Below are 15,983 nucleotides of genomic sequence, written 5' to 3'. Positions count from 1 at the left end.
AGCCTATTGAACACCAAGTGTTTTTTCCAAAATGGCCTATGCAAAATGTTCTTTCCAATAAGGCCTATTCAGTATAAAAAATATCAATTTGGTGTATGATAAAATGTCACATGATGGAGGAGTTACAAAAGTAGTTTTCGTCATTACTAAGTTCCGTCCGTCCATCTGTGCACCGTGGTAGGACCTAAACGGTCTAACGATTTTAATTAAATTTTGTGTACTGAAGGGTTTTAGTAAATAATATTAAGAATCAATGTTTTTAGTTTTTCTCAAAAATTTGGATAATGGAAATGACGTTGTGGTTTTTTGCGAAAATTGACTTATTTTTTAAGCTTATTTCGTACCAATTTTTTTCAAAATTTGCAGAATGTTATTTCTTATCATTTAAAAAAATGATATATAGAGCTATTCAAATAACTCTATATATCAGAAATGCATTTTAATTCAATTTCATTTATAAAAATGTATTTTTGTTTCTTGTTATAAACTAAAATACTGATATTGATAAAGGTTTATTTACAATAAAAAATTTTAAAAAATCGTGATTTTACCTGCAAAAGAAGATTTTTTTAATAGTTTTACTTCCAAAAGAAGACATAATTCAATTATACTTCCAAAAGCAGATATACCGACTTTTTAATAAGGAATTTTCAATAAAAAGACTTAAGATATATTTAGTTTGAAAACTTTAATTTTATTACAATTTTGTAAGGAATAAATTTGTAGAAGATTATTTTGCTCTATATCTTCTGTATTACGAAGTACAGGTTTTTGGCATTTTACTCAAAACTACCTTCAGGTCAGATAGCTGGTTTTGGAAATCACCTCCTCAAATAATGTTCGAAGCATTATTCTGCTGGCAAAATTGTGACAAGAAAAAAAAAAATAAAACAAAATTGAAAAAAAAAATTCAAACAAAATTAAGGGAGCCTTCTAATAAAATACTTGGACCACTTTCCAAGACGAAATTAATAAAACTCAGACACAAATTTAAAAAATTCAATTCAATTTGAAAGAAGAAAAAAAGTTGTAAATTGATAGAATTTACTTGATTTCTCCAACTTCAAAATTTTGCGCGGGATAAAAAAATGTTTTGTAGAGATTAAAATTGTAGAGATAAAATTTGTTTTTTCCCGATCTGCGTAGGCTTAACTTGTAAAAACAATATTTTTACTAAAGTAGTTGTTAAGATATGTAAATAATTTACAACAGGCTCAAAACTTTAGTAACTAAAAACAAAAAGTTATTAGAGTTTCGCGTCACTGATTGGTTAGCGGTCAAGAAAAAAAATATTTACATTATAATTAAGGATTCTTTCTGACTAGAAAGTTAATCAACAAAAATCTCCCTGTTTTTACACCTTCAGCAAGATTTCCGTTAAGAACAAAACGAATACATTTATAGATCAATTTAATTTTGATTCAATAATGTATTGATTACAAAAATGTATCGAACTCAATCTACCTAAAATCGAAATATTGATTTCTACTTCTTATTTTTCCATTTAAAGTTAAAAAAAAAATGAAACCTTTTTTTTAACTTTTATTTTTCTATTTATTTTCAATCCTCTTTTTCCCACTGTTGCCGAAAAAAAAGAACTTTCAAATTCAGTTGACATCAGCGAAAAGTGTGGCATAAATATGCACCGACATAGTGTCGTTCCACTTCAGCCCAACATTTTTTTTTTTTTTTTGTAACCCATAAAATTGATTGGAGGAGCGAGCAAACGATGTGTTATATATGAACGGAACATGTTTACATACACGTTAACAACGACCTCTTATGACAATTAAAACATAATTGACGGTCAACATAAATAACTCGACTGTAAGGGTAAATACGGTGCTTCTCATTCCTAGATACACTAGGCTTGCTCGTTTGACATGTCCCCGATGTCCGTCCATCCTCGCTCCCATTTTCCTTTTGTAAATTCTAATTTTCAAAATTTTATGCCAACTGATGGAATATCTACATAAATGTTTGTAACCATTGATACAATGAACATGTGTACAAAAAACACCCATGATTTCTCATCACATATAGCATTGGTATGAAGGACAGATTTTGCCAAGCTGTGGAAAGAGTAATGTCCAGACTCTCATATCAACTCCCTCGAGGATTTGAACAATTCAGCAAAATTTTGTACTACGACGACTGTACGACAACGAAGCGCTGCTCTTGCTGCTGGAACACTTTGTTTTGTCCATCCTGGCATGTCACTCAAATCTATGATACATCAAGAGAAGAGCTAGAGCGGTTCACATAAAGGTTTTGTGTTCATAACATCCTTTTATGGATGTCCAAAATTGGGGAGTTGGGATTGGTAAAGGGGTGGGAGAAGTTTCGGTTTTGTAGGAAGAGAAACGGTAAAGCTTACAGAAATGAAATTGGCGGAAAAGCCGATTCAAAATGTTGTTTTGTGTGAAGGGATTAGTTGAACTTAAAACAATTACTATAGGTACCTGGAATCTACCTCTTCTCTTCTCACACTTGTGTAACAGATACTTGATGATATGGACATAGATAAAGTGTATGAGGGGTACGTAATATACATATAATCTACTTCAAGAGACAGCAGCAGCTAGAGGGATATCGCGTGGACGAATCAGTTTTTGATGGCGTATTAGTTTTAAATGCCATTTGTCCTGGTGTACTCTATTTTATGTTCGTACAATCCAAACATCATTGAAAATGTTAGCGGGAGGGGTTAACTTTGGTATCGGATTCAAATTGTAATAGGAAAATAATTATTAATTTGTTTATTGCATTTTAAGTAATTGAAATGATGGTGTAGCCAATTGTGGTGACTATACTTTATAAATAAAATAACATTTCCTAAATTCTTGATATCAAAATATGGAGATACATAATGGACATTTAAGTTAGTTAATTAACTTTCAAATAGACACGAAAAGGATTCATAACTATATTAATTAAATTATTATTAATTAATTAAATTAACGTCGTAGAGTGAGTTGTAATAGCTATAGGTTTTGGAGATTATTGATAACTTAACGTTCGTTTTGAGCACTTCTATAGCGCTCGTGTCGTAATGGTTAGTGCTATGAGCTGCCACAGCCGTGGTTCTGGGTTCAAATCCAAGATACACTAGATAGACAATATTGTTGACAGGAATGTTTGGCCTAGGTTCTAGTCACTGCATGCTTTGGATCGGGATTTACATACATTCGTCGATTTCTTCAGGAAGAAATTTCTCAGTTGCGCAACCCTGTGATATTTTGTTCCAATGGAAAATATTTTTCCCACAGATTACAATATCAAAGAAAAAATCGTCACTAGAGAAATCGTCTAATGTAAATCCCAACTTTTAATAAAATAGCTAAGTTTAAATCAATGTACATTCACGGATAAACAATATTTTGTTTTAATTTTTCTTTTATAAATCGAAAATAAAATAAAATTTCAGTAACATACACATTTCCATACAAATTATTGGTAGAAGCAGAGTGATAATTTGTATCTGGTTACACTTTTAGTTCCTGTTTTGTAAAAATAATATCATTTATGCTTACAGGTCATGCTATAATGAAGCTTGTTTAAGTTAATTAGATTTTTTAAGGATTCATATTTTTCTAAACCATCATGGTCATTTTTATTAAAATACCAATATACTTATAAACCTATTAATATTTCAAAGTAAAACACTGAATGATTGCGCTTTGGGATTTCGATTACTTTTTTTTTTGTACTATACCTCAATTCTTTATTGCAAAGGAAAGAAATAATATTGCAGCTTTTTGATGAGACAAATGTTCTAGAGTGCGGTGCACTTTCAATTGCTTTTCTTTTATTTCTATTTATTTTTTTTTTATTTTTTGTTTGATTCTACAAATTTCCATTAGTTCAATATCTACTGGAGTGAGGCCGAACATAGAAATTGAGAAGGATGAGGAGTGAGGACTTCTTTTTTCCTCTTCTTCCTCCTTCAAGAATATCAACTTTGCCAAATCAAAATTATGAAATAAAAAAGAAAATAAATATATATATATATAAAAAAAAAATCAAAGATGAATCAATGGGAATTGTAGAAAAGGGAAAAAAGAGATTGCTTGAGGATTCTGTTTGCATTCGAATGCCATTTATTGAATTAAAAGAAAAATAAGTCCCCAAAATGAAATTTGTTCATTTTCTTTAATGTTTTTGCAAATTCCTTTTTTTTTGTTCTTGTCTTTATTTTATTTTAATTTATTTTTGAAATGATTCTTAGATTTATCAATTTATGCACAAGAAACTCTTGGTATAAAAAAATTGTAAAGCAGTAGAGACAGAGAGCAGTCAAGAATATGCTAATTGTATTGAACTAACAAGCACCATCTGTCGGTGCTGTGCAATTGTATAATTCTGTGTAATATTGTACGGTTTCAATTTAAGCTGAAATCAAAATTCTTATTAAAAAGAATAAGAGTTCATTCTTTTTAATAAGAATTTGGACATCTTTCAAAAATTTGCTTTTGTTTTAATTTAATTTGCAGAGTTCGCCCTGAGTTAACTCTGGATAAGCTCGCCCTGCGAAACAAACTAACCCAAAGTTTACCAAGTGCCAGTTTTATCATTTCAGGCGCAACTAATTTTTAAGTTGTTGTCTAAATTCTAGGGCCAACTCAGCATATTTGATGAGTAAATTCTGAGCTAACTCTGATTCCCAAATTGACATTAAAACTTGTTTTGGGTTAACCCTAACATTAGAATGATTTCAGACTGAAAAACTGCTCCTAAGAAAATTAGATATTCTTTTTACTTAATTTGCTTTTATGAAAATACAAAAACAAAATTTATTTCCCTCGCTAAAAAACATCCTAACAAAAAAAAAAAACGTAAATTTAATTGGCACATGTCTGGTAAAAGTGCCCTAACATTTATATAAAACTAATAAGTAAACATTTTAAAAACCATAACATCGATTAGAACAACAAGTACACACGTTTCGAAAAACTCCCTAAAAGAGCACCCGCTTCCAAAAAAAGCCAGCAAGTTGAACCAAAAAACCAAAAGAAATCAAATTAAATTATATCAATTGAAAGAAGAAATACAAATAAACCTCAAATAAAATGAATCAAGGGGAGAGTTTTTCCAAAAAAAAAAAAAAACAAAATAAATAAAATAAAAAAAAATAACTCGAACCACAGAAAAGTAAACAAACCATTCCTCCATCGAAATTCAAATGTAGAATTAAAAATCGCAAAGCACGTGAAATACGAAAACCCCCTTAAATGCGCAGAATCTCTCTGATGCTCGCTTTTTCAGTGCTCTATCTCTCAGATTTGAAGAGAGAGAAAAAGAAGTCCTTTCGTGTACAATTTATGATGATGGAATATGCTGGCGGCAGCACCCGAATGGGCATTCGTAAAATGAATACGAGATTCTTCTCCTTTTCCAACTACCACATTCCATCCCTTCCGTCTGAACTGAATCGTGAATGTTGTCGAATGCCTCTTTTTTTAAACGTATAAAAACTGACAGACAAGTGAAAAGGACTTCAGTTTTAATTGAGTTATTACCACGACAGGACAGTTAATTGCCGTGATTCCCATTCATAGCACAAGGATATAAAAGTGTTTCATTGGAACTAAACAAAAAAATAAATTATGTTCACTAATTGGCTTACAAGTTCATCGACTAACTCAACAACTTCTATACCACAACTTCCGCCTCCTACATTAGCATCAACACCACCCGATATAGTTCTGGAAGTTGGACCTTCTCCGGGTGTGCGATTTGTAGCTCATACCATAATTTTGAGCATGCATAGTGGATATTTACGGTCGGCAATACGTTTAGATGATAGTTCTGTTAGCGGAGGAAACTCTCCAGATATGGTTCTATTCTTAACCAATGTGACGGCGGATCAATTTGCTCCACTTTTGACCTACATGTATACTGGATATTTGGATTTAAATGTGGATAATATATTTGGTGTTCTTTTGGCCACGCATGTATTGCACATGCCGCGGGCACTCGAGATTTGTCGGTAAATTTAAAATTTCTTGTGAATATCGGCCAGTTTCTGTGAATTATTTTCTTTTTTTATTTTATTTTTTCAAGGGCTTTTTTGTCACGAGCTCAATCTGAAGGATATTTAAGCAATGGACACTTTCTTGGAAGTACAACAACCAACAACAGCAATAACAAAATCATTCGTCCAATTGCCAGTAAGGCATCTGCTCCGAATTTGGGATTTATTGCTCCGCCAATGCAGCATGTATCACTACCCAGTACGGGAACTCCGTTTAAAAGCCTCCAGCAGACTTTTGTTCCCGGAGTACCAGTTTTACAATCTGTCGCAGATGACCTTTCCGAAAGTGATACCCAATCAATTGCTGTAGCATCACCTAGACCGACTCCCCCTACACCAATCCAAATCGAACGAGAAGATACACTCCCTAAACGCTCTTCACCTCCTTCCACATCCTACTCATCAAATCCACCTAAACGTCAGCATAAATCAAAACGATCCAGTGACAAGCATCGCGGTAGTAAAACCACTTCTCATCAACCAACTCCATTAGTAGCCAAGGATCCCGTCCCCATTCAAATCGAAGCTGAAAATAAAACTATAATCGACGTGGCAAGTTGTGATGGTCCGATTCGTTTTCGGCGTGTGCTCAACGACGCTTACGGACATAAGCCCGATGTTTTGCAATTTCCCCCGGCCCAAGAACGCACTCAACAAAGTGTATCGTTCTCGTTTCATCAACAAATGGCCAAGACAATTAGCCAACGGCAAATGCATTCGGAAGAATCCGAGAACAGCGAGGATTTGAGTGCTAAAGGTGGTGGTTCTACAAATTGCTCCAATTCAAAAACTGGAGAGATCTACAATTGCGTATATTGTAAGCATACTTTCAAGTCGCAATACTGCTATCAGAAGCATGCCAAGAGGCATTTGAATCCTCTATCGCTGGACTGTGCCAGTAGTAATAAATCATCTTCATCGGTTTCATCATCAGGACCTATTCCACCATCTATTGCAGGAGTAGCAACAGCAGCAGCAGCGACATCAACATCATCATCAACTATAGGATGTTTGGAAATAGAAAAGGAGGAAAAAACAATTCCAGCGGTAGTTGTTGAAGTGTCTACAAGTGAATTGCAACGACGTGAAGTACGCCCATTGGATATGAATGTCCAGTATTATCCGTGCAAGACTTGTGGCAGTAAATTTCCAAGTTATTATTTTGTGCACAAACATCGTAAAATGTGTCATGCAAATGAAGAAAATACTCCAAGTAATACTGAACCCAATAAAAGTGAACATTAGAATATGTATAATTCGTTTTTAGATGTAAATTAATTAAAAAAAAACATGTGAATAGATTTTGTGTAGAAATTAAAATTTTTTATTAAATAAAATATAACAAAATAGGAAATGTTGTTTGTAGTTTTAAACTAATTTTCGGGCTTCATGGCAATTTTCAAAATGAAATTTATAGCATTTGTTCGTTTAAGGCGTTTTCGAAAAAAAAAAATGCATAACAACTATGATAATTATTTTGTGAATTTTGGAATTATTTAAATGTTTTCAGTATTTTCAATTAGGGATGCAACATTTTCGAGCAATGCAATAAAAAAAATTCATATCTATGGAATAATAGTTTAGGATACAAATGAACCAACTTTTTCCTGCTACCGTCATTCAATCTAATTTTATTTTAGAAAATATTTCCATCAGTGATTTTTTGCAAAGAATTAAAAACTTAAACATTGTTGTCTTAGGACACCCCATTTAATTTATATGCATACTGTCACAGAACAAAAAGCGAATACAAATGAAGTGGTTACTGGAACATGTTACTCTTTCATCATACTTTTTTTTGTATCAGTTTCAAAGTTATATGAAAGAATTCAATATACAAATCGCTTCCAAAAAAATATTTATTGTAAAGGAGTTAACTCCTTTGATACTTTACTCGCGGAACAAATTTAATGCAAAAAATTAGTAGGTCCTTTCGAGCCAAACGGAAACATTTAAAACCACGTTATCTATTGTTCAATCAAAGTAAAAAATAAAAAAAGTTAACAAACTTATATTCGGCTAAGAAAAATGTAGGTACAAGACGACAGTAAATTGGTGTGAAATATTTTGGAGATCTCTCCGAGGGCAGCTTCAGCGAAACGAAAATTTGTAAGTCTCCAGATAGTGAAAATTATACAGAAAATTATTGAAAATAAACTATTCGTTCAGGAAAAAAATAAATAATTACAAGTTTTTATGGGAGATACAATTAGTTATAATTTTGGTATATAAACTTTTTTCAACATAAGATGGATCTTCTACAAAAAAAAAGTATATATGAATTTTTAATCAAAATTTTATTCGTCCTATTGAGAAATGTTCCCAAAAATGACACATGCGAGGTAGCTACAGTTTTTGGGATGCTAGCTAACTAACTAAAATTAACCTCCAATTACCCTAGAGACTACAAAAAAAACAGCTCATGAATTACCTAAACATTACATTCTTCTCAATTTGAGGATTTATGTTTTTCTAAAGCCTTCATGAGCCATTTTTTAGTCTTTTTATAAATGTCGTTTTCTAATACTTGAAGAATTTGTATTGAAGTGATAATATCAGTCTTTTTTTCATGAGAACTAAGCAAAGTAAAGAATTTTTTTTTACGCTAAGCATCTGAAGCAATCCAAGAATCCTAATTTAAAAAAAAAAAATGCTGTTTTATTTTGATACAGTTACATTTTATTTATTAAACTGGAGGTATAGACATAGGGGCTTTCCAATCTATATTCTTACCAGTTAATAAGAATGAATTAAGACTTTTCAGCTTAAACCAATTCAATTTAAAAGTTTGATCTCTTTGGAAGAAAAAATTACTCTATTGACATTTCGCTCTCTGAATTTAATTTTGATGAGAAACAATCACATATTTACAATACAATTTCATTAAATAGAGTTGAGAAACGTCCTTAAGAGTCAAGGCAAAAAAATCTGATATCAAATTATTGTTACCTTCCAAAGTTTCCTCAGAAGTCAATGTACTAATTGAATCAAAGTGCATACAAATATAAATATTCCGATTAATGAGCAACTGTGTCACATATAGGGAACACATCACAAGCAAACTAACGAACGTGTTAAAAGGCATTTATAAGACCTCAAATGTTCCGAAAAAGAGAATACAATAGTAGTACCAGAAAAAGCATACATTATATTCTTCTTTCTGTGAATCCAAAATCGCAATCCCACCCGCTCATCTGCCATCGACCTACAACAAATTGTATAAAATCACAATTCACATATATTTGTAGCTTCACATACATGTATGTGTATGATCTCCTTTTTTTTAATTAATTGACAATTTATTTGCATGAATATTTAAAAAATTGAATTTAATTAACTTTTTCCATATCATATGGCGCTGTGGGAGAGAGCGAAAAATGAAATCCTTTGCTTGTCGTGCGTTTTGTATTTTTATAGGCATTTATACTTCCTGTTCTGTCACTCATTAATTTTATATATTTTTAACTACAAATTGCCCTCGATGGGCTTGAAGGATATGTACCACTGAAGGTACCAACATATTTCTTTTTTTTTGTATTATTATTTCTCATTGGTTCTTTTAGCTGCGCGTTTTAATTTGGTGGTCACCAATGGAGAGAAGGACGATTTACCATTTTATTTTTTTTATTCATTCATTCTATATTCATACGAGAACTGTGTCCATTTATATGTCCATTCGTCCTGTTTGGGGAATAAAGTAGTTGCAATCAATCGAAACCCGTAACCAGTAAACTACCAAAACCAACTCCAGTCAATCCCAATTCATACCCCAGTATACCTGCCACTCCAACTCCCACTTCCACTCCCATTCCTACTCTCAATTCCATATGGATATTTTATGGAATTTTAAAATATCCTTAAATCAAATAAAAATGCAAGGACCTCTTTGCCAACGATCCATCAACCACATCCCTTCATCCAATTTTCTCTTCTCACATCTACCATCCACCTTCACCTTCAGCTCTGAACTGTTCTATCTCCCGGCTATACAACCCCAGCTCCTGCTTTTGCTTCAACTAGGCCCTTTCTTTCTGAGCAAATTTCGTGATTTCATGCTCAACGGAGCTGGGCAGTTAATTAAAATATTTTTTAACTGACGAGATTTTTTTTTTATATTTTTATTTTTTATTTCCCTGGTTTGATGGTTGATTGGTAAAAAGAACCAAGCATTGCGGTGGGTAAACACCAAAGTAAAGTAAAAAAAAAAAAGAAAAAATATAATAAAAATAAAGGAAGAAAGTCCTCGTCAATAAAACAAAACCAAAAAAAAAAATATAAAATAACGGAAACGAACCAGTGCGTTAAGTGTTTTCTCTGCAGCACATCATCCATCCCTGGTGGTGTGTGTAAGAACATTTTATTACATTTTGATGAATAGCCGCTCGTCCTTTTTAATTTTAATTTGAATTCATTCTCGAATTGTCAATAAAGTTAATTTAAAATTCTATCTCTTTTTTTTCCGTATAATAAAAAAAAAAAAACGAAAAAAAAAAAATCTCAACAAAAAGAAAAAGGAAAGCGAACGAGAGGAATATGAATAAATGAAGAATGCCTCACAGTGACAATTTCATTAAATTAATTAAATTATGTTGCAGAGATTTAAAAAAATGTACTCCTTGATGAATATATTTATATACTCGTATATTTTAATATACCGATAAAAAAAAAAAAGAATATTAATTCCTTGATTTTATAAGCGGAGCTTTGTATACACAAAATAGGCAATACAAAAAAGTTAGGAAAATAATTTGTACACTTACCTTTGTTTTCAGTTGAGGAGTTATCGTTCAACGTCACTGCTGTTGCAGCGTCATTTATTGAGTTGGCAGGAATCGAAGGAGTTTCCACTTCAAGATGTTTCTTTTTCGGCTCACTGCAAAGCAACAATTAAAAGAGCATTTAATAACAGATTTTATTTATAGGAAATATAATTAATTTTAAATTACAAAAAAAAATATGATAAGAAATCCATTCCGTGGCTGCAGAGACATTTAAAAGAAAATGGTTCTATGAATCAAAAAAACTCCTGGTGATAAATGCCCAAAAAACGCTTGATACCAGATTCTCGACCGGTTCTAAATGTTTGGCTAATATTGGCCCAGTATTTGAACTGTAGATGTAGAGTTCAGAGTTGATTTTTTCTTTTGTTCAGAAAAAATAGCATTTTACACCAAAAAGAAGTGTTCAGAAATATTTGCAATGCTTCCAACGGCTTTTAATCTTGAATAGCACATACGTTTTTCCAAAGCCCAAAGTTTGAGCAGCAGACATTGAGTAGGATCTAAAACCTTTAGGGCTTTAAAAGTTAGCCAAGTTTCGAGTCTCTGATTGACAAAATGCTTCCAAATTAGGCAATTTCAATGGAAAGTTGACTGGAAGGTAATTCAAATATAGTGGAGAGTGAAAAAATTGGGCTTTAGAATTATATAAATCGTGTCAGAAAGCTTTTAAGACAGAACCACAAAAAGCAAAGCGCTGCTCTAAAACTTTTTACAATCAAATCGAAGGAACCAATGAATCAGCAAGACTTAGAAAAAATGGGCAGAAACATATAATGCTTCCTTTTTATCATTCTCCTTAAATTAACTTTTGGATTTGACGCATGATTTTCCTATGTTATTTAATATTCAGAACTTCAAAATCGCCTATAGTTATCTGTCTTAACGTTTTATTTGTATCTTTAACTCAAACTTAAGAAAAAAAAGCAATGCCCTTCAGTAGCTTCTAATTTTGTTATGTAATATCATTGAATAATTATATATAGAAGTGACACCGATAGTTTCTAGCGCCACAGAATTTTATTTTTTTCGGCAATCAGATGTACTAAAAAATGTCCAGAGAGAATGGGGCTTGTCCTAGAAAATTATATTTCCAAAAATTTGTTTTTAAAAAAGGAAATTTCACTAACACAAACATTAGAAAACAAATATCAAATAAAAATAAAACGTATATACATGTCGACATCCTAAATTAGAAAAAAAAAATAAGGAAATTTTACTCACACATAAAACAAATATCAAACAAAAATAAATCTTATCGACACATCGACATCCTATAAATGAAAAAAGAAAATACGGAAATTTTACTCATACATACAAAATTACACAAATATCAAACAAAAATATTAAAAAGTTATTTGACATTATAAATGTATCCATAGTAACTCGAAACTAAAAACAAAACATTTTTATTAACGACGAGAATTTGAACAAAATTAAATAATTATTGTTGTATATCCTAGGCACGTTATAGCTTATAGGGCATGAAAGTTACACTTATTTCAATAGTCCTATTAGCGTAGGTGACAAGGTGATTGCTCTTTACTTTTGCTCTTTGAGTTCGTATCCCCACAGAGATTGCTATTTTTTTATATTATATTTTTTTTTGGCAATATTATAAAATGCGTAACAACTAGCGCCTTTTTTTGCTGAATCGAAACTCCACCTGATAACTTTACTTCATGACAAATAAATTTGTGCCAAAGAAATCTGAATAAGAAGTTTTATTCACCAAAACTTATAATTAGTAAATTTTATTTTCTACGGGCCTTACCAATAATCAAATTTAAGGCTGACTTAAATATTTAACTGAATTATATATATTTCACCCTACCAATAAACAATTTAATACTCAGGTACAAGGCTAACGCTCGGCTAAATTTAATAGTTGAGTTTCATAACGAGTGCAGCTTTTAACCTGAGTTGTTTTTATACACTAGTCCAAAAAGTTAAAGGAACAAAGCAGAATTCGTGATACCTCCAACAAGTACCTATTCAATTTGATTTCTTCTACTAAGAAAGATTTGTAGAAAAAAATTTCAAAATCGTTGGAACCTTATAAATAAATTAAAACAAAAAAAAAATCAAAAATAAAATTGGTATGCAATTTCGTAGAAATCACTATTCAACATTCAAAACTAAAATGTCAAAAAAAATTAATTTCCGGTTTTCGAAAATTTGATTTTTCAAAAAAAAGTGTTCAATTTTTTATCCAAAAACTATTATTTTTCCAAATTGTCTTACTGTTTTATATTTAAACTATATAAATATTTAAACTATATAAAAATTCTTTAAAATTGAATTGGCAGTTTGGCAGAAAATCAGATTTGAAAAAAAACGGTTCTACGGTAGGTTAATAATAATTTTAAAAAATTTCCATGATTGCCCAAAAACTATTTTATAATTTTTTTAAACAAAATTACTGGTACCGTTTTCGAGAAAATAAAACATTTCCGAAATTGGTATATGGCAGGTATCGTTATTTCTGGGGTGGAATCGTGTAAGCTGATTTTTGATAGTTGACTGTCAAATTCAAGAAAATTCGTCTGTGTAAGATGATAGTCAAAAGCGACTATCATATTTTTTGACTTTTTCAGCTGACACCTATTTAGGTGTCAATTTGATACAATTTAACATTTGTAGCATATTTTTTTTTTCTTGGTTTTCGTTGTGCTTTTACTTTGTTTGGGAAAAATGAATATTTTTGTGCCCGTGCCATTATTTTAAGACTACAAAATTAAAAGAAAGTAACTGAATATGAAATAGAAAATAGAAGTCAGACTTGAAAAACAAATTAAATTATATTTTACATCCCCGACTCAAAGTACTTTGCAATCATACCTTTGTACAAAAAAAAAAAAAAAAATAATTTGAAATAATATTTAGTGCTTTTTATAGACTCGTACAAAATTTTCGAATAACATAAGATACTTTTTTGAGTAAATTACACATTTTGGATCTGCCATCTGCATTCAAAGTTTATACAATATTTTGTGGGATTCTTTGTAAGCGATCCTTTTCGAGTTTTGTTTGCTGGATAGACATTAAAGTTATAAATTATTATTTTAAGCGTTTCAAAAAATATTAACTTACGTTTTTAATAATTGTCTTCTCAATTATTGTAGCTATGGAAGTGAAAAACTGAAACTCTGCATCGTTTTTTTTTTAATTTAATGACGTTTGACAGATGTCATACCGAAGTGATACCAACTAAACCAAAAATAAAAATGATCTAAAGAAAATCACCTTACACAGATGGAAAATAGTTGACTATCAAATTTGATAGTAAAAAATATGATAGTCAAATATCATTTTAGCCGATTCCACCCCTGGTAAAAAAAAATTAGTTCTAAAAACCCATCTGGAGAGTCTCCAAAAAATACTTCATACCAAGTTTGATGTTAATCGGTAGATCCGTTTAGCTATAGACAGACAGACTGACAGATGAACAAAAAATCTACTATTAGTATTCTCCAATGGAACAGGGCTATAGTAATGCAATGTCTGATTGTTATCTCAACTTTTTTTTTTGTGAGAATGCATAGCTTGACTATATAGTATCATGACAAAATAAAGAGCATGTAAAAGCTACATTCTTCTAGTTTTAGGATATTAGAACCAAATATTTTATTTCAAATGGTGAAATAGGAAAATCATTGGAACTATCCAAAACCACATTTTCATACATTTGCGATCAAAATAGACCTTTTTACAGTTTTTTTTTCAAATAAACTCAAATTCTTGTGAGTTTATTTCAACATTTTATTAATTATTATCGTTTAAATTTTAGATTAAAAAAAATTAAAAACAGAGAAAAGTATCCAAAAATGGTACGAAAAGATTTTTTTTCCAAAATTTAACATTTTGTAAAAACTGCAAATTTGAACAAAGCCGTAAATCCAAAGTTCTTGTTCGCATACATAAATCATTTTAAGCAAATAATCGAGATAGTTTCGTATTGTATTAAAATATTTGAAATATGCATTAAAATACTTTAAAATAATGTGTAATATTGCCATATTGTATGAACTTGAACCTTACCTACTCTTGCATATGGGGTTTAAGAAAAAAATAAGTATATGCTACAGTGCATGCAGACAACATTTAAATAATGTGAACTACAGCTAGATATTATTACAAAAAGCACCCTAGTCAAAATTAAATAAACTCTCTATAGTTGAAGAAAAATCTTCTTGTCGTTAATAAAAACAAAAAAACAAAATCCTTTCAAATATACATAAGAATCAAACATTCAAAAATAAATGTTCAATTCAAAATATTACAAAAATTAAAAATAAATTCAATTTGAATATTACAGAAACAAAAATAAACAAACACACTTCTAACACAAAGCAAAACTAATACAAATACACCAAATATAAATAATATAGTAGTTGTGGTTACTTAGTAACCAAAAGTCCTTTTAAGGAATTTTTCGGCCATCGAATACACAATCCTAAAACGATTGTGGCGCCACTCTTGTAACGATTGTAGCGCCACCCCTCAAACAAAGCGGATGTTTTTTCCGGTGTCACTTCTATATATAATTATTCAATGGTAATATTTCATATATATTTTAATTTCGTAGCGAAAAAATAAGCTGGAAAAGTATTGGACTTGAAATTTTTTAAATTTTTTTTTGCATAATATGTCTACAAGACGTAGTGGCAAAGATCTCAAAGTTTGGATATTCGAACTTTAATCAAGGCAACAAACTTTGGATGTAATTCTGAAGATTTAAATAACATTTTTTATTCTCTCATTGTCATTGTCCTTTTTTACCACGAAATGTAGACAATTGTATGTCATAGTTCCGCCCCTTTTATTTTTTTTTCTCCTAAAAGATAGAGCATCAAATTTTAAATTTTGGAGCTCAAAACATGAGAACTAAGCCTAATTTGGTCTTTGAAACGGCCACTCAATAGAATTTTTAAAAAATATACAAAGTGTGATACCTATCAAATGATGAGTGTATTTCGTTTCTCTTTTTAAAATGTTCTAAAAAAAATCTATAAATCTCCCTCTGCTATTGATATTTCATCTGCCTATTCCCTCAAATACAAACATCTAAATCAAGTTCATATTTGCCATAATTTCCCTGCTAATCCTAGCATATTCGCGAAACAAATTCACTAGACCATGTGTGTGATAAGAGTATCAGTGTTAGCTTC

General features: G+C 30.8%; 2 protein-coding genes across 3 annotated transcripts in view; one reads left to right on the top strand and one right to left on the bottom strand.

The window, feature by feature from the left end:
- Window positions 1-15,983, bottom strand: part of LOC129911347 (protein split ends) — a 101,478-nt gene that overhangs the window by 20,178 nt on the left and 65,317 nt on the right. For both annotated transcript variants that reach the window (XM_055989112.1, XM_055989113.1), the window contains exon 3: window positions 10,795-10,907. In XM_055989112.1, the coding sequence (XP_055845087.1) occupies window positions 10,795-10,907 (113 nt within the window). The remainder of the gene's footprint in view (window positions 1-10,794; window positions 10,908-15,983) is intronic.
- On the top strand, window positions 5,433-10,523 carry LOC129911348 (uncharacterized). Its single transcript, XM_055989115.1, has 2 exons — window positions 5,433-5,989; window positions 6,064-10,523. The coding sequence occupies exons 1-2, from the start codon at window positions 5,607-5,609 to the stop codon at window positions 7,277-7,279; spliced, it is 1,599 nt and encodes a 532-aa protein (XP_055845090.1). The 5' UTR covers window positions 5,433-5,606; the 3' UTR covers window positions 7,280-10,523.

The sequence above is a fragment of the Episyrphus balteatus genome, chromosome 2 (assembly GCF_945859705.1).
Source record: "Episyrphus balteatus chromosome 2, idEpiBalt1.1, whole genome shotgun sequence".
Lineage (NCBI taxonomy): Eukaryota > Metazoa > Arthropoda > Insecta > Diptera > Syrphidae > Episyrphus > Episyrphus balteatus.
This window is presented reverse-complemented; position numbering and strand designations above follow the sequence as displayed.

Coding starts and splice junctions, on each gene's coding strand:
- LOC129911348 (XM_055989115.1), top strand. CDS start 5,607: ATGTTCACTAATTGGCTTACAAGTTCATCGACTAACTCAACAACTTCT. Junction 5,990..6,063: donor CGGGCACTCGAGATTTGTCG/GTAAATTTAAAA, acceptor TATTTTTTCAAG/GGCTTTTTTGTCACGAGCTC.